At 45.0% G+C, this 25,411-nt stretch overlaps 1 protein-coding gene across 2 annotated transcripts; it reads left to right on the top strand.

Moving 5' to 3' along the window:
- Positions 1-2,780: 2,780 nt before the first annotated feature.
- Positions 2,781-25,163, top strand: LOC110503572 (sodium channel regulatory subunit beta-2). 2 transcript variants are annotated; one of them, XM_021581968.3, is made up of 5 exons: positions 2,781-3,129; positions 17,841-18,007; positions 18,764-18,974; positions 19,579-19,774; positions 22,133-25,163. In XM_021581968.3, the coding sequence occupies exons 1-5, from the start codon at positions 3,045-3,047 to the stop codon at positions 22,158-22,160; spliced, it is 687 nt and encodes a 228-aa protein (XP_021437643.1). In that variant the 5' UTR covers positions 2,781-3,044; the 3' UTR covers positions 22,161-25,163. The 2 variants fall into 2 exon arrangements, with proteins under 2 accessions (XP_021437643.1, XP_090074278.1); XM_090218152.1 differs by lacking the exon at positions 22,133-25,163 and having other exon boundaries at positions 2,896-3,129; positions 19,579-19,778.
- The last annotated feature ends 248 nt before the right edge of the window (positions 25,164-25,411 follow it).

The following is a 25,411-nucleotide window of genomic DNA, read 5'->3' as shown; positions in this document are numbered from 1 at the left end:
TCTGGCGCCACTGTGCTTGACTGATCAGTAAGGGGTTTAATACCGAAATCTCTCTTTTGTCGGTATTGATCTTTTCATCCTCATCCGTTCATCCCACTCTTTCCCTGCCATCTATCTCTTCCCCACACCCGTTAACCTCCATATTAGAGCTCCCTTACTCCCTTGCGTTCTTCCTCGGTACCTATTTGTTCCTGAACTTGCTATTGATGAACAGAAAGGGAGGGGTAAGGTCTTGCTGCGGAGCAGGTTGAATATTTTGTTTGTTTAGCTACCACGACCACTCCGTTCTTCACATTATCTTTTTCCCCAGACTTCCCAAACTCCTCCTCCCAGGAAACGGAGAGACAGTGCTCATAAACACACCCTTTGCCTCTTTACATGTCTCTGTTCATTCTATGACCCCGTGTAGAGATATCACGAGTAAAATGCTAAGAATCAAACATGACCTTAATTAAAAGATCATCTATAATTTCCTGGGAAGCTTTCTGATGCTATATCGGAGTTGCTCTCCTTGTGAGGTAATAACACATGTCGACAGACAGCAAAGTGAACTCCTCTCAATAGTTGCAAACAAAGACTTTAATAATGCTAAGCCTTTTATAATCCGATTCAGCGCAGACTAAAAGGCCCCGAGGTCTGTTGTCCACAGGCTATGCTGAAATATGGCCAGTATTCATTCAAACTGTGCTCTACCGGTGTGAAAGCGCATCCTACCTCTGCACACTGAACTACCAAACAATGCACCCTTTTAAAGGGAATTTCCCCAATCTTCACGGAGATCGTGTTCATGGTGAACGCTGCGAATGCCAGCTCAAGTGTGGGTGAGCTTTTAGAAGAGTCACCTGTGTGTCAATCTGAACCACACAGTAAAAAAAATAATCTAAATGTGTCCGTTTAAGCGAAAGATATCTGCTGTTTTACGTGGGCTGCGTCTCAGTCCACCACGTCAGCCCACGCCGACCTTCCACATCTGCGGTGGAAAGCGGCAGAGCTACGGCGCTGTTTGTCAGAGCAGGAGACATCCCACGAATCCGTCCTTCCATGAAAACGTCTGTAGTGTCCAAACGGTTTGGCCTATGGACTAATACGACTCTATTGAAAGACGAGACTCTCACAAACACGATGGTGTTCTCCCGTTTGCTCTATGACCCCCACACGTGTCATGGGACTCGTCTGAAGGTAACCCATACAAATGATTGGGAGTATGGAGGTAGTTTTCTGCCAACAAAAAAAAAAAGAGATTACATTTGTGTCCCATAAAATTTTCCGGAGCTTTCTTACATCTCATAGATTTAGGACAGACACCTCAACACATTATTCCTTCTGATTTGTTGTTTTACTGTCTTTTTTTAGAAATGTGTTATTCAATGCATTTTTTGGGCCATAGTAGTAAAGGCCAGAGGCTTTGACTTTTAGAGGTTAAAAGGCACCTCCGACATCGCCTAAACATGACCAATGCATTTGTCGGATTGAATCCCGGACGGTGTTATTGTGCGTTGTTTATGTGTATAGCAGTCCAACTGCTCAGTGAATAATTAGGACAGAAATTGTTGACAAAACAACATCCTTAATTCATGAGAATTCCCAGGGCACTTCGAAAACTGGAAACTCTATATACAAATACACATGCTCACAAAGTAAGCAGAGTCGTAACTTTGATAGAAAAATAGGGGGGAGGGCATTTGATTTGCCATTCAAAGCTAATTTTGTGCATAACCTCTAGACACAAGTGTCAAAAATAGTGCAAAAATACAATTTCAAAATTACATTTCTATGACTGCAATCAAACAATGGTCTTTATTAAATTGTCTCGGGATGATGACGTCATGAAAAAATTCCTGTCCTTTCCTCAATGGTCAGACTATCTCTGTGTGTTCCCGACGAGGAAACTTGGCCTGTTCCACTGACTCTGACTCTCTTTCCAGCTAGACCACAGCACTGTCTTTGGTGGGATTAGCTCAGCACGGGCACACACAGATGTCCCACAGAAAGAGAGAGAGAGAGAGTGAGAGAGAGAGAGAGTGGGGTGGGAGAGAGATAGAGAGATAGAGAGAGAGTGGGGGGGGAAGAGAGATAGAGAGAGAGAGAGAGAGAGAGAGAGGGAGAGAGATGCAGGAGTGAAAAGAAAAAAAGAGGGTAACACACAAAGACTAAAACACAGTCCAATGCAAAGACTATCACTCACTCACACAGACAGACAGACAGACAGACAGACAGACAGACAGACAGACAGACAGACAGACAGACAGACAGACAGACAGACAGACAGAGCCACACTGACTGTCATACAGGTGAATCAGTTATGCTGACCTGATTCACCTATTCAAAGGCTTGATGATTACTTGACAAGTTGAATCAGGTGTGTCAATAACTGTGGAATAGGTCAAGTACATGGAACTGCTGTCGGTCCCCCAAGGAAAAGTTGTAAAATCCCTGGTCTCGGACACACAGAGATAATAGGAGATCAGTATAATTGTTTCAGTTAGCTAGCCAATAGCATATTTATATTCCATATTTATATTCATCACCTATACTGAAAGCATGATCCACATAGTCTACTTCATGGGAGAGTGAGAGTCGACACATGTGAAGTGATTCTATTTTGAGCCCGATCAAACAAACAAGGAAAGACGCGATTATACTGTATGATTAAATCCCAGTAGTTTATCTAAGGGCATCAGTGAGTTATGAACATCAAGTGCTTTTCCAAATGATTATGTTAAGTTGAAACGGTAGATCATTGCGAGTAAATGTAGTTTAATGTTTGTTCATTGAAATAGGAGATATGAAAGGGGGAAATGGAGAGCTAGAGAGGGAGGGAGATAAGAGTAGGGGATTTGATTCAATTTCCAACCTCCCTGCCTTCTTTTGAGAGACACCCACAACCATATAATCAACTATTTCTACAGCTACAGTCACTGCCAGCCATATCATAGCACTGAAAAAAGAACACATATTTTAAGATTTTTTCTAAAGTAAAAAGGAAGATTTTACGACATTTCTATTTTATTATATATCGTGACGTTTTACTACAAGGAGATACAATGCATTTTACATTACAAAAGCGAAATAAGACGTGGATGCCAGCTATCAATCTGAGCATCGTGGGATTGATGGTTTATATTATGGGTAAGTAGGCTACAACGGAAGCGTCTAATGTAAAGTTAACAGCGGATCGATATTTGGAAAGATGAGTGACAGAGGCGCAATTGTACTCACTTGGATCAAATGTGCTCCGTTTTCTCCCGCGTTGTGTGTGTAAGTGTGCGTGTGTTTGTGTGCGTGTGTAGATGAGCGACATTTAGATATTCCTGAAATCCTGTATGATTATGGTAGGCTACCTAATTAATAGACTGGTGGCTCACGAAATCCGCCGCTTGTCATCACTATAAATTACCAACTTCCTCACCTCCAAGGCTAACACTTTACCCTCGCCATTAGTAATAATATCTAATACGCCTTTATGCTATGTCAACAGACTCTGTTAAGTAACCTTAACAGTAGACTAAACGAAGTTTTTTTTTTTTTTTACTCCAGAGACAAACGTAGTGAATCACAATAAGCGTAATTCCAGTGTCCCAACGCCTGATCTATATCGAGGAAAAACCGAAACAACGTGGGGATTTATTATTGGCCCGCTATCTACCTATAGCTTAGTCAGAATGTGTAACAGTCGTGTAAGTATCAGGGCTCAGGCAGATCCAGTGATGCTCTCTCTACTGATGCAGGTGCGGGGTGGAGTGGATGGACGCTGACGCACGGACACCGCGTGTCTCCATCATCTCTGCACTAGAGACGCATCACTAGCAACATCGCCTTGCGTACAGGCTATTTGTAAACAGGCCTTGAATCTGAAAGAAATTGTCGTTTATCCTCAATTTAAAATAAAGAACTCTTCATAGTGTTTGCTTTCTCATAATAGCGGGTCTACGGTCAACTGGCTATGACGAAGCCTATACTGAGTTTAGCGCATCTGGGTGGATACAATAATCTATTCACATTGCCTCACTAGTTTAGCCTATATTTCTCGTTCATTTACATAGCCTACACTTACACTTACACTTACACCTACACTATTATTCGTATCCCAAATAGCACTCAGGTAAAGGTGGATAGTGAAAGCTCTGTTTTGTGCTCAGCAGAGGCCTGCTTGGCAACAGGCTACGGATGCGTAATGACAGCTCATGAGATGAATATCACGACCTGTATTAATGTTGATGCCATGACACCATTAAGCCTATGCAGTAGCCTAAACCGTTATGTTCCACACGTGCCTGTTGATACCTGTGTTATCATAATGCTGTAGAATATTACAAATAAAAAAGTAGGTTAAAAATGTGGAAAATATATATTGGAAAAAATAGCATTGGCATGCAGTGCCTATGGCCTAACACTTTCAAACTGTTGTGATGAAGCAACTGTGTGTGTGTGTGTCATCTGGTTCACACTGTCTGGTCCTTGTGCAGTATGCAGCAGAAGAGATGACTAATACCACACCAGCCTCTGAAACCTTCACCATTTTAGAACGGTCATAGTATTGTCATGCTGCTGCGCCTCCTAGACTTCGACACCAGGGGGAGACAGTGCCACGCAGACATTGTACTTCATAGACCAACAGCAATGTCTAGCAGGCAATGCTGGCATGCTGAGCTCACACACACATCCTCTCATGCTGTTTCAATGAGCAATTGGTAATCATAGACGTTTAGGAGCTCACAAATGCTATTTAACAACAGTATGGATTATTGATATGGAGGACTAGGCTACACTGGATGACTAACAACCAAGAAAATGTGTATTATCCATTCGGTATTGGGATCTTTGAGTGCACCTTATAATTTCATCCACAAGGGGGCAGGCTAATCCACAGCCGCTGTATAGCCCAGACTGTAGCCTGTACCACACCGTGGCTATGCAGCATTTTAGTTTGGAGCTGGCAGCATTTATTTCGTAGGATAGATCATACATTTTCATTCTCAGGATAGTGCCATGAGGCTGCTCCTTTTGAATGTGAGGAAGCCGAGAGTAGGAGTAGCTGCTCCGTCATGGAAGGGATGCTGTCGGGTACATGATTAGATAAATCTGTAAGGTACAGATGCGTGGTGCGGGGTGTCGTTTGTGATCCCATAGACTCCTGCATCATGACCTTGCCTGTCAGCAGGTTCACCTAATATTGTGCCCTGTGTCATATCAAAGACACGTACCTCAGCCATCAAAAGACAGAGATCCAATACATTTTGACCACTGTTGCCTCCATAAAGCCAAACGTAAAAACATTATGACCAGCATATTAAGGCCAGTCCCTCAGTAATGTATTACACCACATCATCCTTTCCCCTATTGAACTCACCAGTCATTGAGTATGCTGAGCCATTGCCTACAGCCAAACACACACACACACACACACACACACACACGCATTCACACTGAACACACACAGGACCAAGGACATTGGCAGTCACTTTTATTCGGGGCTATGTATCACTGGGCAGCTAACGGGCACCCGAGGTCACGGGGAGGTCACGGTCTATGAGACAACCTGGTCCATCAACCACCTTGTCAGCAGGCAGGTAGTGTTTAGAAAGTTGTGCCCTTGAGGTTTCTGCATTATGGTACATTTGCAGAAAACGCACAAATTCTATGGTAGCTATGTCAGACATAACACCCCATTACTTTACATGTAGAGTATTTAAATAACCCTATGTAACTTGAATGCCTAGAATTAGAAAAACTCTCAAAATACATGGCTCTGGTCCGAACTAGTCTTGAACCTGGTGAAAGAGCAGAGGCAGAACCACAGTCTCAGTGGATTGGGGATGTCTGTTAGTTCGTGACATTTCCTAACACTGACAAGTATATTTAAAACCAAGTACTTTTAGACTTTTACTCAAGTTGTATTTCACTGGGTGACTTTCACTTGAGTCATTTTCTACTAAGGTATCTTTACTTTTGCTCAAGTATGACAATTGAGTACTTTTTCCACCTCTCTCTCTCACTCACACACACGCACACACACACACACACACACACACACACACACACACACACACACACACACACACACACACACACACACACACACACACACACACACACACACACACACACACACACACACACACACACACACACTTATTGAACCATTAAGTTTGAGAGTAGCAGCAGCGTAAAATAAGTTGGGGGGCAATGCAAATATTCTGGGTAGCCATTTGATTAGATGTTCAGTAGACTTGTGGCTTGGGGTTGGAAGCTGTTTAGATACCTCTTGGACCTAGACTTGACACTCAGGTACCGCTTGGTGTGCAGTAGCAGAGAGAACGATCTATGACTGGGGTAGCTGGAGTCTTTGACAATTTTTAGGGCCTTCCTCTGACACCGCCTGGTATAGAGGTTCTGGATGGCAGGAAGCTTGGCCCCAGTGGTGAACACACTACCCTCTGTAACACCTTCAGGTCGGAAGCTGAGCAGTTGCCATACCAGGCAGTGATGCAACCCATCAGGATGCTCTCGATGGTGCAGCTGTAGAACCTTTTGAGGATCTGAGGACCCATGCCAAATCTTTTCAGTCTTCTGAGTGCCGTCTTCACGGCTGTCTTGGTGTGCTTGGACCATGTTAGTTTGTTGGTGATGTGGACACCAAGGAATTGAAACTCTCAAGCTGCTCCACTACAGCCCCGTCGATGAGAATGGGGGTGTGCTCAGTCCTCATTTTCCTGTAGTCCACAATCATCACCTTTATCATCACCTTCTGGCACCACACGGCCAGGTCTCTGACCTCCTCCCTATAGGCTGTCTCATCGTTGTTGGTGATCTGAAAACATAATGATGGTTTTGGAGTCGTGCCTGGCTGTGTAGTCATGAGTGAACAGGGAGTACAGGAGGGGACTGAGCATGCACCCCTAGGAGCCCCCTTGTTGAGGATCAGCATGGCGGATGTGTTGTTACCTACCCTTACCACCTGGGGGCGGCCCGACAGGAAGTCCAGGATCCAGTTACAGAGGGAGGTGTGTAGTCCCGGAGTCCTTAGCTTAGTGATGAACTTTGAGGGCACTATGGTGTTGAATGCTGAGCTGTCGTCAATGAATAGCATTCTCACATAGGTGTTAGGTGTAAAAGGGCAGTGTAGAGTGCAATAGATATTGCATCATCTGTGGATCTGTTGGGGCGGTTTGCAAATTGGTGTGGGTCTACGGTTTCTGGGACAATGGTGTTGATGTGAGCCATGCCTTTCAAAGCACTTCACGGCTACAAACGTGAGTGCTACGGGTCGGTAGTCATATAGGCAGGTTACCTTAGTGTTCTTGGGCACAGGGACTATTGTGGTCTGCTTGAAACATCTTGGTATTACAGACTCAGACAGGGAGCGGTTGAAAATGTCAACGAAGACACTTGACAGTTGTTCAGCGCATGCTTGGAGCACATGGCCTGGTAATCTGTCTGGCCCAGCGGCCATGTGAACGTTGACCTGTTCAAAGGTCTTACTCACATCGGCTGCTGAGAGCGTGATCAAACAGTTGTCTGGATCAGCTGGCGCTCTCATGCATGTTTCAGTGTTATTTGCCTTGAAGCGAGCATAGAAGTAATTTAACTTGTCCGGTAGGCTTGTGTCACTGGGCAGCTCTCTCCCTTCGTAGTCTGTAATAGTTTGCAAGCCCTGCCACATCCGAGCCGGTGAAGTACGATTCAATCTTAGTCCTGTATTGACGCTTTGCTTTCATTTTTGCTTGTAAGCACGAATCAGGAGGATAGATTTATGGTCAGATTGGCCAAATGGAGGGCGAGGGAGAGCTTTGTACGCGTCTCTGTGTGTGGAGTAAAGGTGGTCTAAGAGTTTTTTTCCCTCTGGTTGCACATTTACCATGCTGATAGAAATGAGGTAAAACTGCATTAAAGTCCCCGGCCACTAGGAGCGCCGCCTCTGGATGAGTGTTTTCCTGTTTGCTTATGGCCGTATTCAGCTCATTGAGTGCGGTCTTAGTGCCAGCATCGATTTGTGGTGGTAAATCGACAGCTACGAAGAACATAGATGAACACTCTCTCGGTAGATAGTGTGTTCTACACACATGTATGCTCACACACACAGACACACGCACGCACGCACACACACAGTGGATGAATGCAATGTCCTGTTAGCTAAGAAACCACAGGAAACTACAATCCTACTCTCCCCGCAAAACACACTCAGAGTTTAGTGGAGGTATGGTAGAACCTCAACAAAAGCTTGCATTCTCTCCCGTGCTATTACAGTTTTTTTTCGATTGCTAAACGACAGTGGACACAACTGGAGTCACATGTGCAAAACTCTAACTACAGTCTGCACAGCAGCAGTTCATGTGGACCAAACTCTAGTTCGTTTTTCATTGCTTGAACACAGTTTTCAAAACTCTACACACTTATCCCATGACTTTAACCACAACCTGCACAACACTGTGGATTTACAGCACTTTGTTCAAATGCTAACACACTGCTGTCAAAACTGTGAACCACACATTCAAAACGGAATAGATTTCAGCCTTGTGCCTTTCAAACATTGCTGATTGCAATTTCAGCTGAAAGGCTAAGCAGGTGTCTTGTTTTAGACTTGTTAGTGAACACACACACATATTACAGTATATATACTATTGAAGCAAACTGCTAATTTTCATTTACCTTAAAGAATTGTTATGTTCTAAAAAAAAATTATAAATCATGTGAAAGAATGTCACTCTTTTCTTTGAAGAAAATATTACTTTGTATGAAGTCACTGAAATTGTTAAAACTGTGAAAAGTTTGTATTTTCTGTATTGGTGTTTGATGCTAGTGTTTTTACTCTCAGTGTGTTCTGAGTGACAGTGTGTGTTATCTCAGTGAGGGTTGTGCATAGTGTTTGGCTGCACTGAGCGTGTTTTGAGCCATGTGTTAAGAGTTGTGTTGCTTGGAATGAGTTTAGCAGGTGATGTGAACTGTTTAGCTCAGGTGACTGTTGGTAGTGCAGACTGTAGTTAGAGTTTTGCACATGTGACTCCAGTTGTGCCCACTGTCGTTTAGCAATCGAAAAAAAACTGTAGTGTTTAGGCTAGCTTCGCAGCTGCATCTGAAATGATAGGTGTAGTAGTGCAGTTTTGCATTTACACTCTTAAAAAAAACAGGTGCTATCTAGAACCTAAAAGTGTTCTTCGGCATTCCCCGTAGGAGAACCCTTTGAATAACCCTTTTTGGTTCTAGGTTGAACCCTTTTGGGTTTCATGTAGAACCCTTTGCACGGAGGGTTTTAGAATTAACCAAAAAGGGTTCACCTGTGGGGACAGCCAAAGAACCCTTTTGGAAACATTTTGTCTAAGAGTGTAACCTTTCTTTATTGTATACGCCATATGTTATGTTAACTGTAGAGAACACATCTTGATGACCTGAAGTTATCTTGGTGCATGTGTGTGTGTGTGTGTGTGTGTGTGTGTGTGTGTGTGTGTGTGTGTGTGTGTGTGTGTGTGTGTGTGTGTGTGTGTGTGTGTGTGTGTGTGTGTGTGTGTGTGTGTGTGTGTGTGTGTGTGTGCGTGTGTGTGTGTGTGTGTGCGACCATATGTATTTAGCTGCCTCACAGCAATCCAATGACATTTGAAAGTCGTTTCTACAGCACCACAGAGCATCTCGTCCTTACCTTCTCTTTTACGATGACCTCGAGCCTCTGGGGGGAAAAAATGAGCTGAAAGACAGAGAGAGTGTGAGAGTGAAGAAGGGAGGAGGGAGGGAGAGGGCCCTACACTGCAGTATTTCCTGCCTTGTGATCGCAGATGAAGTAGTGCAGCATGAGCAAACGGTCACATGGGTGTTACACACCATTGACACACTTGCCTTATAGGATGAGACAATCTCTCTCAGAGTGCTACACATATTGTGGTATTATAGTTCAATATGTGTGTGTATCGGCCTATAGTTTTAGACAATGATGTTGGCATCAGACATACTCTCAACTCCCAGTAACACGTACGGAAAACATGTACATTTGTCCAAGATAGCGTTTAACTCAGAGATCACCTTCAGCGGTGATGAAGTGCGTCAGAGTTTCGAGCCAGGCACTGTTCGTGTATGATCAACGTCAACTCCTCATGCATGTGCTCCCCACTGACGTGATGTAACTCTCCCAACCAAAGCCTCTTGCACAAGACTTTTGTTGGACTCCCCCTTTAAATTACTGCAGAACCAAGTGCTACTCAAGTTTGGTTAGCTAATCTCTTGGTGTTGGCAGTGAGCTACAGTAGCTTCCAATTACTTCCTATTATGTAGACTTTGAGCGTCGTTAAGACATGCCAGCTGGCTAAGCAGGGATGGGATCAGCTGATTGTGTATGTACAGTGTAAGGATGTGATGGACATAATGTAAATTAACCCCCCCTCGGTGTGGGAATGTACTCACCCTATAGATGCACAAGATACAGTACAGTGTACGATCTTAATTTGATCACTCTTTTGTTGCTGAATAATTTCCCTACACGGCAGAAAATGCAACCTTGTAGGGTATTTGAGGTTTGAAAAGGCTTCTAAAGTTTGTAATTTCCACTTTAAACTACAAGCATACTTGAAAATGTATCAACCCTTACTGTTTTCTGTTGATGCAGGGTTATTTTTTTCTGCTGTAGCAAACAGGCTCAAATCCTACATCTGTATATAGCTCATTGGAAATATACAAGGGCAAGGTATAGGCTGGGAAGACATTCACATATCACTAGTAAATACTAGCGCGCAGGACTGAGTGATGACTCTGCAAGTACATGTGCTGTGGGCTGTGTGCTGTGTGTGACGTACAACTTGTGCATATGTTTTGCCAATGTGTAGCTATGGGTCGATATATGAGCATATGTGTGCGCGTGGGGGGGGGGTGCGTCATGTTTGTATGTATATTGTGGGATGTCAGCCTATTTGTCCCCCCCCTCTCTAAGAAGGTGCTGTGCTGCAGTACTTCCAGAGGACACCTGATTCAGAGAGAGGAAGGGAGGGGAGGGAAGACAAGAGGACAGGGAGGCTGTGAGGGAGCCGAGGGACAGGACACTAACTGCACCACTACAGCACACAAACAGTGAGAGAGAGAGAGAGGGAGAGAGAGAGGGAGAGAGAGAGGGAGAGAGAGAGAGAGAGAGAGAGAGAGAGAGAGGGAGAGAGAGGGAGAGAGAGAGAGAGAGAGAGAGAGAGAGCGTAGAAGGTCTATCTGCAGCAGAGACCCGGTACGATGAAGAGTGAGTGCAGCAGCAGTGGGAGCTTGTCCAGGAACACAAAACTCGGCAGACTGCAGAGGGAACGAATGGTGCAGAGCCAACACACCCATCCCACCCCGGCATCATGCACGTGCTTGCACTCACTAACAGCCACACTCAGACCAATACACACACATCCCACTGAGGCACCCACAGAACACACACATGCATGCACACACAGGGCACCCTTAGGGGGTCCTACTGTACCTCCTTGCCCGTCCAAATAAAAGATTGAAATAAATATTTATTTGACCGAGACGTGCGCTGACAGAAAGACGCATCAATCTCAGATAAAGCATCCGACCGAGCAAAACAGCACCCCTCTGTCTCAGTATGTATAGACCATGAATTTGATGCTGTCTGGACCAAAAAAGGGTGACATGTCATACTAATTCTGTCCAGACAGCATCAGACACATGGGCTACATATAGTAAGACAGAGGGGGGCACTGTTTCGCTCATTCAATGCTTTCTCCGATGAGAGAGTTTCAGCAGAGACGAAGAGGTGAAGCGAGCGGGCTCACTCTCGCCAAAATTACTGTGGATTGTTTCAAATCACACGTGTGTAGGCCTATGCCTATTTGGGAAGCCCACAATTTGGGCAGTGCATGTTGCAATATGTCGAGCTGATTGAGTTGCGGCAGTCAGTGAAAAGCATCTAAAATAGGTGTGAAGATAATGTGTCTTGGGAATAATGTAAAATGTTGCAACAAGAAGAAAGGGAGGGGTGTGTGGCAGAGATATGGCTTGTCTTTTTCCAAAAGTAAGACATGGCAGAAGCTCTGCTTCTAGCTCTTAAACAACTTTGCAGTATTTTTCTTTTTTGTGGGTTGTTTCTTACATTATTAGACCAGAACATTTTTTGTGTTATTACATACAGCCGGTAAGAACTTTTGGATATCAGAGTGGCGTTAACTCACCAGCATTATGACCAGGAATATGATGGAGAAGAGGTATTCGGAGTGGACTTCTATTCTGACTCAGGGGGCGGGCACACCATCCACCGCTTCCGAGTATATTACTAACTCATGTTAATCTCTGGATGTAGATGAGCTCAGTACAAGGATCTCCTTTCAGAGAGACATCAGGGACTGTAACATACTCTGTTTCACGGAATCATTGCTCTCTCAGGATATACTGTCCCCATCCAAACAGCCAGCTGGGTTCTCAGTTCTCATCGCACTTCTAATCACGCAGATAGGAATAAAGAACTCTCCAGGATGAAGAAAGGCGGTTGTGTATATTTCATGATTAACTACTCATGGTGTGGTTGTGATAACTTACAGAAACTCTAGTCCTTTTGTTCACCCAACCTAGAATACCTCACAATCAAATGCTGAACATATTACCTCCCAAGATAATTATCTTTGGTTATAGTCACAGCCATGTATATTCCCCCTCAAACCAATACCACGACAGCCCTCAAGGAACCTCACAGGACTTTAAGTAAACTGGAAACCACATATCCTGAGGCTGAATTTATTGTAGCTGGGGTATTTATCAAAGCAAATTTGAGGAAAACGTTACCGAAGTTCTATCAACTTATGGACTGTAGTACTCGAAAAACATTAGATCACTGCTACTCGCATTTGGCAAATCAGATCACAACCCCATTTTGCTCTTCCCTTCCTATAGGTGGAAACTCAAACAAGAAGTACCCGTGCTAAGGTCTGGTCAATGCTGGTCTGACCAATCGGAATCCATGCCTCAAGATGGCAAGGGGACCGGGAATATGGTTGAATACAAACAGTGAAGTTATTCCCTCCGTAAGGCAATCAAACAGGCAAAATGCCAGTATAGAGACAAAGTGTCACAATTCAACGGTTCAGAGAAGAGACGTATGTGGCAGTCTACAGACAATCACGGATTACAAAGGGAAAGCCAGCCATATCGCAGACAATGACGTCTTAATCCCAGAAAAGCTAAACACCGTCTTTGCCTGTTTTGAGGATAACCTAGTGCCCGCTCCCAAGGACTGTTGGCTCTCATTCTCCGTGGCCGACTTGAGTCAGACATTTAAGCGTGTTAACCCTCGCAAGGCTGACGGCCTTATGGCATCCATAGCCGCGTCCTCAGAGCATGTGAAGACCAGCTGGCTGCAGTGTTTACAGGCATATTCAATCTATCTTTTGGTAAATCCGACCACAAATCTATCCTCCTGATTCCTGCTTACAAGCAAAAATGAAAGCAGGAAGCAACAGTGACTCGTTCTATAAAAAAATGGTCAGATGAAGCAGATACTAAACTACAGTAACGTTTTTCTGGCACAGACTGGAATCTGTTCCGGGATTATTCCATCACTGGCTTTATCAATAAGTGCATTGAGGACATCGTCCCGACAGTGACTGTATGTACATACTCCAACCAGAAGCCATGGATTACAGGCAACATTCGCACTGAGCTAAAGGGTAGATCTGCCGCTTTCAAGGTGCGGGACTCTAACCCGGAAGCTTATAAGAAATCCTGCTATGCCCTCCGACGAACCATCAAACAGGCAAAGCGTCAATACAGGGCTAAGATTGAATCGTACTACACCGGCTCCGACGCTCGTCTTATGTGGCAGGGCTTGCAAACTATTACAGACTACAAAGGGAAGCACAGTCGCGAGCTGCCCAGTGACACGAGCCTACCAGACAAGCTAAATCACTTCTATGCTAGCTTTCGAGGTAAGCAACACTGATGCATGCATGAGAGCATCAGCTGTTCCGGACGACTGTGTGATCATGCCCTTTAAACAGGTCAACATTCACAAGGCTACAGAGCCAAACGGATTACCAGGATGTGTTGTCCAGGCATGTGCTGACCAACTGGCAGGTGTCTTCACTGACATTTTCAACATGTCCTTGATTGAGTATGTAATACCAACATGTTTCAAGCAGACCACCATAGTCCCTGTGCCCAGGAACAGAAAGGCAACCTGCCTAAATGACAACAGACTCGTAGCACTCACGTCCGTAGCTATGAAGTGCTTTGAAAGGCTGGTCATGGCTCACATCAACACCATTATGCCAGAAACTCTAGACCCACTCCAATTTGCATACCAATCGAACAGATCCACAGATGATGTCTTCTCTATTGCACTCCATACTGCCCTTTCCCACCTGGACAGAAGGAACACCTATGTGAGAGTGATATTCATTGACTACAGCTCAGCATTCAACACCATAGAACTCTCAAAGCTCATCATTAAGCTAAGGATCCTGGGACCAAACACCTCCTTCTGCAACTGGATCCTGGACTTCCTGACGGGCCGCCCCCAGGTGGTGAGGGTAGGTAGCAACACATCTGCCACAGTGCTCCTCAACACTGGAGCCCCCCAGGGGTGCGTGCTCAGTCCGCTCCTGTACTCCCTGTTGGCCAGGCACGACTCCAACACCATCATTAAGTTTGCAGACAACACAACAGTGTTAGGTAGGCCTGATCACCGACAACGACGAGAAAGCCTATAGGGAGGAGGTCAGAGACCTGGCCAGGTGGTGCCAGAATAACAACCTATCCCTCAACGTAACCAAAACTAAGGAGATGATTGTGAACTACAGGAAAAGGAGGACCGAGCACGCCCCCATTCTCATCGACGGGACTTTCGTGGAGCAGGTTGAGAGCTTCAAGTTCATTGGTGTCCATATCACCAACAAACTAGAATGGTCCAAACACACCAAGACAGATGTGAAGAGGTCACGACAAAGCCTATTCCACCTCAGGCAACTAAAAATATTTGCCATGGATCCTCAGATCCTCAACAGGTTCTACAGCTGCAACATCGAGAGCATCCTGACAGGTTGCATTACCGCCTGGTACGACAATTGCTCGGCCTCCGACCGCAAGGCACTACAGAGGGTAGTGCGTACGGCCCAGTACATTGCTGGGGCTAAGATGCCATCCAGGACCTCTACACCAGGCTGTGTAAGAGGAAGGCCCTGAAAATTGTCACAGACCCCAGCCACCCCAGTCATAGACTATTCTCTCTACTTCCGCATGGCAAGTGGTACCGGAATGCCATTTCTAGGACAAAAAGGCTTCTCAACAGTTTTTACCCCCAAGCCATACAATTCCTGAACAGGTAATCAAATGGCTACCCGGACTATTTGCATTGTGTGCCCCCCAACCCCTCTTTTATGCTGCTGCTACTCTCTGTTCATCATATATGCATAGTCACTTTAACTATACATTCATGTACATACTACTACAATTGGCCCGACCAACCAGTGCTCCCGCACATTGGCTGGCAGGGCTATCTGCATTGTGTCCCGCCACCCACCACCCGCCAACGCCTCTTTTACGCTACTGCTACTCTCTGTTTATCACATATGCATAGTCACTATAACCATATCTACATATACATACTACCTCAATCAGCCCGACTAACCAGTGTCTGTATGTAGCCTCGTGTCACGCTCTGGTCTTAGTATTTTGTGTTTTCTTTATTATTTTGGTCAGGCCAGGGTGTGACATGGGTTTTGTATGTGGTGTGTTTTGTCTTGGGGTTTTTCGTATGTATTAGGATTGTGGCTTAGTGGGGTATTCTAGGTAAGTCTATGGTTGTCTGGAGTGGTTCTCAATCAGAGGCAGGTGTTTATCGTTGTCTCTGATTGGGAACCATATTTAGGCAGCCATATTCTTTGAGTGTTTCGTGGGTGATTGTTCCTGTCTCTGCACCAGATAGGGCTGTTTAGGTTTTCGCACATTTATTATTTTGTTAGTTATTTCATGTATAGTGTCTTTATAAATTAAAGAACATGAATAACCACCACGCTGCATTTTGGTCCGCTTCTCCTTCACAACAGGAAAACCGTTATACCTTGCTACTGTTATAGCCTCGCCACTGTATATAGCCTCGTTACTGTTATTTTCACTGTCTTTTTACTGTTTTTATTTCTTTACTTACCTATTGTTCACCTAATACTTTTTTTGCACTGTTGGTTAGAGCCTGTCAGTAAGCATTTCACTGTAAGGTCTACCTACACCTGGTGTATTCGGTGCACGTGACAAATCAACTTTTATTTGATTTAATTTAGTAGGCCTGATGACCAATGATGAAACAGCCTACAGGGAGGATGTGAGGTCACTGACGGAGTGGTGCCAGGAAAATAACCTCTCCCTCAACGTCAACAAAACGAAAGAGCTGATCATGGACTTCAGAAAACAGCAGAGGGAGCACGGTTACAGTAGTTAATGCATGTATTAAATACAGTAATTTCTGTTAATGCATGTATTAATTACAGTAATTTTCCTGGCCTGTAGGAAAATGCCCACTTGGCAATGTCTGATTTCTGATGTCTAAACTCACCACGTCCACCACTAATAAGCCCATCTTCTCAGTAATCTTTTCTTCACATCACACGTTCTAAACGAAGTCTGTTTTTTTTCCATTGCGAATGATAGTTCCTCAGTATTTGAAAACTATTTCCAACACTCCTGTCCTCGATCACCAAGCGATTATCCCATTGGAAACGTTATAAAAATCGCTGTCTGTCCCAAGCTCACTGGCGTGGGAACCTCTGAGAGTCTGGAAGGGGCTAGTTGATACAATGCTACAAGTTCGCAAGCGACAGCTTATTGCCGGACCCAGTTGATGATTTGATACATTTTTGCACTATCAATAGCTCAAGTCAAAGGGAGGCAGAGTCGAGAGATTAATGCTAATTTCTTTAGCCGCCAATGGACCACAGTGTATCAACGTGTCCATATGGCCTTAGTTTAATTTCTACTTTTATATTTTTGTAATTTTACTTCCGATTTTTATGACTAACTCTGTGACAATGATTTGAAATGCTGAGCTGAGGATCTCAGTAATAGTTTCTTCACCTCACACATTGTAAACAAAGCCAGTTTTTTTAAACATCCATTGCGAATGATAGTTCCTCAGTATTTGAAAAATCTTTCCAACGCAAGCAAGCGGGTGCACACATAGGAGGACCCGTGAAAAAACGTGCCCACCTATGGATATCAAAGGCCCTTCCAACCTATTCGTTCTGGTGCCTGCCCAGCACACACACAACACACACAAACACACACAGAAACAAACAGACGTGCTAATGTTCACACTAATACTGTGCATTGTCATCATACGCAGTACACAGACACAGCACTATAGGCACACACAGGTATACAGCACAGTTCTGCCTCAATGCCTCAATGAGTTATGTATTCAGGAGATTCAGCCAGACTCGTTTTCGGCAGCTTTAAACAAATGCTCATGAAAGGTGTGTCTGGAGCTGCGTTAGGAGTAACCGGGAGCAGGAGTGAGTCACTGTGTGCATACCGAGATGTTGCTGCGGTTCTGGTTCTGGGCTGCGCAATGCCTCCCAGGTTGTGAGGACAACTAGTGTCCAGAACACTACTGCTAAAGCATTATTCTAATACCGTTCTCACCGTCTGCTAATGGTGGTCACTTTACAGAGGATTTCACTGACAAAAAAATTAATCCTTTGAAATACGCACCGTGCGCGTTTGTTTATGTGACGATCGCCATACATATGTGTGTAATCGGAATGGTCTTTCTCCTGAATGAACTCACTGCTTCCTGCGGAACAGCAAACAATCAACACCCATACTTCCATGTGTAGCCGATCTGTGTGTTTCTTAACCAATCCCCTCCGTCTCCCTCCTTCCCCCAGCCTGCCCTGCGTCCAGTATGGATGTGCTGGTCCATAACCGCATCAACGTCCTGAACGGCACCATGGTGAAGATCCAGTGCATCTTCACCTCCTGCTACAAGGTGGACGTCAACAAGTTTGCCATGAACTGGACCTACCAGGAGAACACCAACGAGACAGAGGAGATGGTGAGAGACCAGACTGTGTGTCTGCCCTTGTCTTGTGTCAATGTCCGGCAGATGCACAGTGTCCATTTCAGGACACCCTCAGTCTCAGATTGACTCAAGGAAGGTGAGGACTGGCTCAAGGAGGGGTAAGATGTAAGGCTAAAATGGACACCATACGCCTGGCTCTTTCTTCACTCTGCCATGATATACAGTAAGACAAATCTTTTTTCTTTTGCATTCTCCATCCTCCTTACGTTTCCGGTGTCAACTCCCTCTCCTCTCTCTCTCTCCTGTCTCCGATCTGCTTTTTTAAAAGCCAAGCTTTCTCCAACTATTTCGACGTCTTTCATTTGACTTTTATTTATTTCGCCAGGATAGTCTACAGATGTAGGATCTTAATTTGTTCAGCATTGCCGTAGCAAAATCATCCTGCCGCAACAGGATTGATAACGTTAGGTCCATAATGTTGCTTCTTCAAGTGGTTAGGCTATGAGCTGGACAAAATTAGACTGCAGTACCTGAAAAGTGCAATACTGTTAATATAACCGTGTATTATTGCGGGTTTTCAGTGAATGTATGTAAATCACGAAGCTCATCTGGATTTCCTGCAGTGCGGGACAATTCTCAATACCAAAAAGAGTGAAGAAATGAAGATCCTACATCTGTTCTCAGTAATAATTGCCACTGTTTTCCAGGGAGTCCTGGGTTCAATAACAACGACATGTTTCCTGTCTATCTTTCTGCTAATCACTCTCTTCTTCCTCCTCTCTCCTCCAGTTCATGACCTATAAGAAGGGGATGATGCCCATGCGGACAGACCGGTTCAGTGACCGGGTGCAGTTTGTGGGTAACCTGGAAAAGAACGACTTGTCCATCACCCTCTCTGATGTCCAGCTGTCGGACGAGGGAGTCTATAACTGCTATGTCCGTAACCCCCCTGACCGCATCCAGGGCCACGGAATCATCAACATGTTTGTCGTCACAGAACGTAAGGGGGAAAGGCGGGGAGCAAGAAGAGGGACAGGGGGCAAGGCGGGGAGCAAGAAGAGGGACAGGGGGCAAGGCGGGGAGCAAGAAGAGGGACAGGGGGCAAGGCAGGGAGCAGGAAGAGAGACAGGGGCAAGGCGGGGAGCAAGAAGAGGGACAGGGGGCAAGGCGGGGAGCAGGAAGAGGGACAGGGGGCAAGGCAGGGAGCAAGAAGAGGGACAGGGGGCAAGGCGGGGAGCAGGAAGAGGGACAGGGGGCAAGGTGGGGAGCAGGAAGAGGGACAGGGGGCAAGGCGGGGAGCAGGAAGAGGGACAGGGGGCAAGGCGGGGAGCAGGAAGAGGGACAGGGGGCAAGGCGGGAGCAAGAAGAGGGACAGGGGGCAAGGCGGGAGCAGGAAGAGGGACAGGGGGCAAGGCGGGGAGCAAGAAGAGGGACAGGGGGCAAGTTACTTTGCTGTTGCTTCGCGAGTCTGAAAATACATTATCTAAGTGATAGATTTTTTGTTGTGTCCTCACACTGGTTAAATCAGCCCTTTGCCAACTGTACACTCTATTTACAGAACTATCTCACCCCCCCCCCCCCCCCCCCCCCCCCCCCCCCCACAGTGCCTCCCCCACGGGACTCGACAATAGCGGTGGCGATCGGGGCATCAGTCGGCGGTGCGCTGGCTCTGCTCATCCTGTCCATGGTGGTGGTGAAGTGCATAAGGCGCCACAAGAAACAGGAGCTCATCTCTGACGAGCAGAAGATGGAGGAAGAGGGCAAGCTGGATGCAGAGGGGGGCACCGAGGAGGGAACCAAGTGAGAACCGCCCTTTTGTTGAAGTTCTCTTCAAGTGATGTCTTCTTCTTTAGCCGTCCTATGTCTTCCTCGATACCTCTACAGATGTAGGATCTTGATTTGAGCCAGTTTGCTGCCGCATTAAAATAATTCTGCAGCAACAGGAAATGGGAAGTTGGAAATTCTTCTGGAATTTTACATATGTGTAAGGGAAAATCAAGTTTGAAATTTCTAAGTGGAAATTACAAACTTCAGAAACCTTTTTAAACCTCAAATACAGTTGTATTTGAGTTGTGCTGCAACAGGGTGATCATATTAAAATCCTACATCTGTATATTGCTTTGCTCTAGGACTCTTTCTCCAAGGTTGTGAAATTCTAATGACGCGTCCCCGGATTTGCGCTATCCTCCTCTTCCTTTCTTTCAATTCTCTTTGCTGTTTGTCCTTCTCTCTAGCGCTCTCGCTCTCGTCTTCTGTCATCTACTTGAGGCAATGCCTTTGAGGCAAAACTGGAGAGTCTTAAAATCTACTTCAATTAGCTTTCTCTTTCAGCTGTACGTATGTGCGCTGACGAGGGTGGTCCATCGTTTATACCTAACAAGTCACAACATTCTGGAATAACCCCAGAAACGTCACAAAATATAGATGCTATGGAAACACGTGCCAGAAATATGTCCGGTGTAAAGTGGATTCATACATTTCTCTTAAAACATCCTGACAATGTGTGTGTGTGTGTGTGTGTGTGCGTGCACGTGCCCCCATATGTATGTGTGTATATTGCCATGAGCCAGGAAGCTATAACCGGCCTGCATGGTCCTGGAGGCCCAAGGTTCGCTGGAGCCACACCCCCTCCCTCACGCTGGTAACAATCTGTGATTGGTGTTTTGTGCTGGTCATAAGACCCCCGTTATCCAAGAAAAAGTGGCCACTTATGGCCTTCTTCCCCAAACCTTGATGTTTATCCCGCTCTCTCATTACCATGGTGATGGGAACTTCCAATTCTGTTTGCTATTTAGCTACGATAATAGTAGTGTGTCCTTGGCTCATGTCCTGTATGACCACTGATGTGAAAGGACAATAGATTAAAACAGTGTGCTGTCGTCTCATGTATCAGTGGCCGTGAAGGACGGGAGACATGGAAAGGACTGTTGAGACACAGTCTCACTCTCAACCTCTGTCCTGATCTCATCCAATAGAACGGTCAATCCTATCCTACCTTTCCCCCTCTGGTCTGCTCTCCCTTCTACCTTCAACCTATTTTCTACCTGATGATCTCTCTTCCAGGCCTTAGATCGGATCAGTTCTGATTCTGAAAGCCTGTAGGGGCTCAATCCTAACTTCAGATACAAACACAGAACTTTTCTGCACAAATCTGTCGTCGAACACGATTCATGGGGGAAGGAAAAGTTACGTGTTCTCACTGTATCTCAAGTTAGATTTGTGTCCATTCGTTTGCAGTCAGGTGTTTGTTTGACCTGACACGTGGCTGTAGACTCCGCCATGCAAGGTTCCAGGATGAATTTCGGTCCTACTTTATTTGGATAGGCCTGGATTTTCATGGTCATACTATCAGCAAACCGTCTGTTGATAAGAAACTGCTTGCTCGTGTTTTAAGGTTAGGTTTAGAATAAGGGTTAAGGTTAGGGCTAGGATTAGGGTAAGTGTTAAGTTTAGGGTTACTATAAGAGTTAAGTGAGAGATAGGGTTAGTAGATAGTTAGTTGAAATATTACTGATAGTAGATAGTAGATGGTCTTTAGAGCATCTTCAAAGGGACTAAGCACATGTGTCACAGCTTTTTTGTTTGCAAGCAATGGGAGTCTACAGCCATGTCTCAGGGCAATGTGTTTGCATGTTTTTTACTAGGTTTTGAGTGACTCGTATCTAACCTGTTTCCCACACTAACTCCATGAGAGATCCAACCCTGCCTGTTTCTGCACAGTAGCTATTGCTGTGTTTGCGTTGTGACCCTAGCCAATGTGGTGTGGTGATGGGTGTGTGTGGTGCAGTCTGTGTTTGGTGTATGGGATTGTACAAGTTAGTCCCCGGCTCTTCCCCCTGGTCCTACAGTGGGATGTAAATAATGTACAACAACAATAGCATGGAAATCAGATTTTAAAAAACAAGTCCGGTTGGCTAGACAACCAGTGCCTACTTTAGAAAGCACTGACCTAGACGTTTAAACCATCTTGTCTTCTACCCTCACGTGACTTTATTCTGTGGGACATATCTTCAGTGTGTTGATCTTAGGGGTGCTGTTTCCTTGTACATGTTCAATAGCTGGATGTGATGTACTATATGTACTGTATCGCTGAGCTCATATATATCTCTGCTCTCTTCTCTCCCTGCCCCTCTGTTTCCGATGAACCATAACTTTCAGGAAAGCATTCCTGCCTGAAGATGTATAGCGACCCTTCCATGAATCCTTGTCCAGCATCTGCCTCACCCCACGCCCCCTCCTTCCCTCCCCTTGCCCAGCCAAACAAAATTGCCGTTGTGGGAAGCCGACGCCAGCCACGCTACCCACGCCACCCCTGCCTCTGTCTTCAGTCGGCCATCTTATCTTCTCTGACAAGAAGCCACAAAAGGCGGAGGAGGCTTGTGGACGGCAGCCTCCAAACGACATTCCTCTTTCCCCTTTTTCCTCGCTTCTAGTCTCTCTTCAAATACAGACGTAGGACATGTGAAGTGCAATGCAGGACATTTAAAATGTGTACTGTATTTGAGGTTTAAAAAGTGTTCTGAAGTAATTTACACTTGGACATTTGTAATTTACACTTGGATATTTTAGACCTGATTTTCCCTTACGAAAAATGTATCAACTCCTAGAGAAATATCAATTCATTATGATTCACGTAATAATTAACATGTCCTGTCGCTGCAGGATTATTTTCCTACTGTAGCAAACTGGCACAAATTAAAACAGCCGTGATTACTGGGAAAGATCCTGCTCTCTCTCTCTCTCTCTCTCTCTCTCTCTCTCTCTACCTCTCTCCCTCTCTCTTGCTCTCTCTCTCTCTCGCTCTCTGACTCTCTCTCTCTCTTTTTCCTGCTCTATCACATTACTTAGAGATGCATAATGGCTGGGGCAAAAAAAGTTCCCACAGCTAGTGTGTGTCCAAAATGACAACCGTTCTGTGTGAGAATGGTATGGATGGATTGTTTTTGTCTGTGTGTGTTTGTTTTTTATGTACAAGGGTATAAGCTTGTGAATGACCTTCAGATGTCACTGCGGGCAGTGTGGGTGTATACACGTGTGTGAATATGCGTTTGAGTGTCCTTAGAGTGTTTGAAGCCAGGGATGATTTTATCAGTCGCCAACCCTTCTGAACCCTCACCTCCAATATGATATTTTATCCTGTGTTGCTTCCTCATACTAAGTTACTACTGCATCATATATTAGCATGATATTTTTTTGCACACATTATGACTGCCACAATTCTGCCTACGATGGATGGATCATTAATCTGTTGGTCTTTGATGATATTGTAATACACATTGCACAAAAAGCCCAATCCCCAAATTATGTCCCCCTTTTATCCCCCTGCAGTAACCCTTGACACTCAAGTGAGCACGCAGACACATTGACTATACGCGAACCAACACGTAAGCTTCGACCACCACATACAAGCCACGTAGCTGTTTTGCACATCAGAAGTCCACAAAAAGAGGCCTACACATACACACAAGCTGAGCACTTTCAGGGAAAACAGAATAAGAGTAACATTTATATACAGATACATATATTTCTAAGTTTTGTCCTAATACCAAGTTGTACTCTAGAGGTGTGCTTTGATTGCTGTCGCTAATTCAGGTGTGGTCGTCGCCGTCTTAAACGATCAATGTTCGAATGTATGAGACCTCTCTCCGCTGAGGTAATTGATCTGGGATGTTCTTCGGACGTTACATATTTAGCTGAATGAGCATTGCACTTGGTTGTGATTGTATTTGGGAGACAACGTGAGATGTAATTACTATACAATCAATCATTCCACGTTCCACCCATTGCGTTTCAAACTACCTTCTGAGACGTAGGGCTTTAATTACATTATCATGAGAGCGTGATCATGTATGCAAGTCTGTGAAGGATCACAAAAAGTATCCAAAAGGACAGGTGAACGTTGGAATTGCTCAACAACATCACAACCGCAAATGAGTAACATTATTTATTGTAGACAATGTTTGTAATATGTCGTCTTCATTTGCTCCTTGTGTCTAAAAGTCTTGGCTTTGTATTTTTTTTTCAACAGACATTGTTGGGGGAGCAGACAGGCTATGGGAGTGTAACTGTAGTTATATGACTGGGTGCCTCTGGTACTGTCCGATGTGGTTTAAAGGGCTAAAGCCAGGGGCCACGCTGATTCTGTGCCCAGGAGTGCCCTACCTCATCTGGAGGTAGTCTCTGCCTGTCTCTGCCTGTCATTGGCCGTCTCTGCCTGTCTCTGCCTGTCATTGGCTGTCTCTGCCTGTCATTGGCTGTCTCTGCCTGTCATTGGCTGTCTCTGCCTGTCATTGGCTGTCTCTGCCTGTCATTGGCTGCCTTTACGTTATTCACTGCCAAAGCATGTTTCCTCTTCTACTTTTTATTTGTCTCCTCAGATCTCCTAGCCGTTCTAGTTTTAGATTTCTCTTGGGTCGAGTATTGTACTTTGACATTGTTGAATTTTGTACTTTATGCCATGACGTGGTGGTTGTTCTAGCTGTGGAAACTGTTGTAGCCATCATTGCTTGGTCTTTGGGAAGTTGGCCTGAGTTTGAGGAGCTCACATCTGAACGATCATTAATTAAACAGTGGAAGGTCAATGCTGATCTCTACCTGTAGGGCGTACACGCTACCATTCTAGACTTACTTAATGGCTAATGTAAATTAATTCAACTTATGGGCAATTGTGAGTGTGGTGTGTAAATCAGCATGTAGGGAGTCTGAGACATCAGCTGGAATCATGGTGAGAAATGAGTCTGGGAAGATTGTTGCCACAACCAGAGACCATAACTAAGTCACAATCTGACTTAATTATCCAAAGTAACCTCAAGAATTACAAATAATAATCATTTATATTGTACTGTATTTTATACACGAACACACACCGACACACACTGCTACCGACGGCTAGGGGACAAAGCAATTACATGTAGCCTGATGAAACAAACATCACCTCCATTTCCCCTGTCACTCACTCTGACGTCTCCGCTGGACTCCTGAATGCCGGGATAGCTAGCCGGGATAGTCCCAGAGTTTTGCGTTTTGACTGTCTGTCTCCGTGTGGTCATGCATGTTTTTGCTGCAGTTGTTCCTCTGTGATGCATGGCTCTAACCAGGACCCTCTCGCACCGAACACCAGAAATGCTTGTCTCTAATAATGAGCTGTATTCATTATTGTATTTTGAAATAAAAAATGAGCATAGAAATATTACAGTGTGCCTTTTATTGTCAGCAATTGTTTCACGAAGCCCTGACAAATGAGCTCTAAAACGTCCCCGTGGAATTACTACCGGTGAGAAGGGGTGATTAATGATAGCAGGTGAAGTGTGGAGGCTGTGAGGCTGGGTTATGGCTGATGCACCAGTGTGCTGTGTGTAGCTACTACTGTTAGACAGCACCGTAGCAACATCCAAATACTTAATCTTGCTGGATAGAGAGACAAAAACAGCAACTCAA

The sequence above is a fragment of the Oncorhynchus mykiss genome, chromosome 24, assembly GCF_057628025.1.
Source record: "Oncorhynchus mykiss isolate SJ-2025 chromosome 24, ASM5762802v1, whole genome shotgun sequence".
Taxonomy (NCBI): domain Eukaryota; kingdom Metazoa; phylum Chordata; class Actinopteri; order Salmoniformes; family Salmonidae; genus Oncorhynchus; species Oncorhynchus mykiss.
Note: the sequence above shows the minus strand (reverse complement) of the source record. Positions and strands in the feature narration are given on the sequence as shown.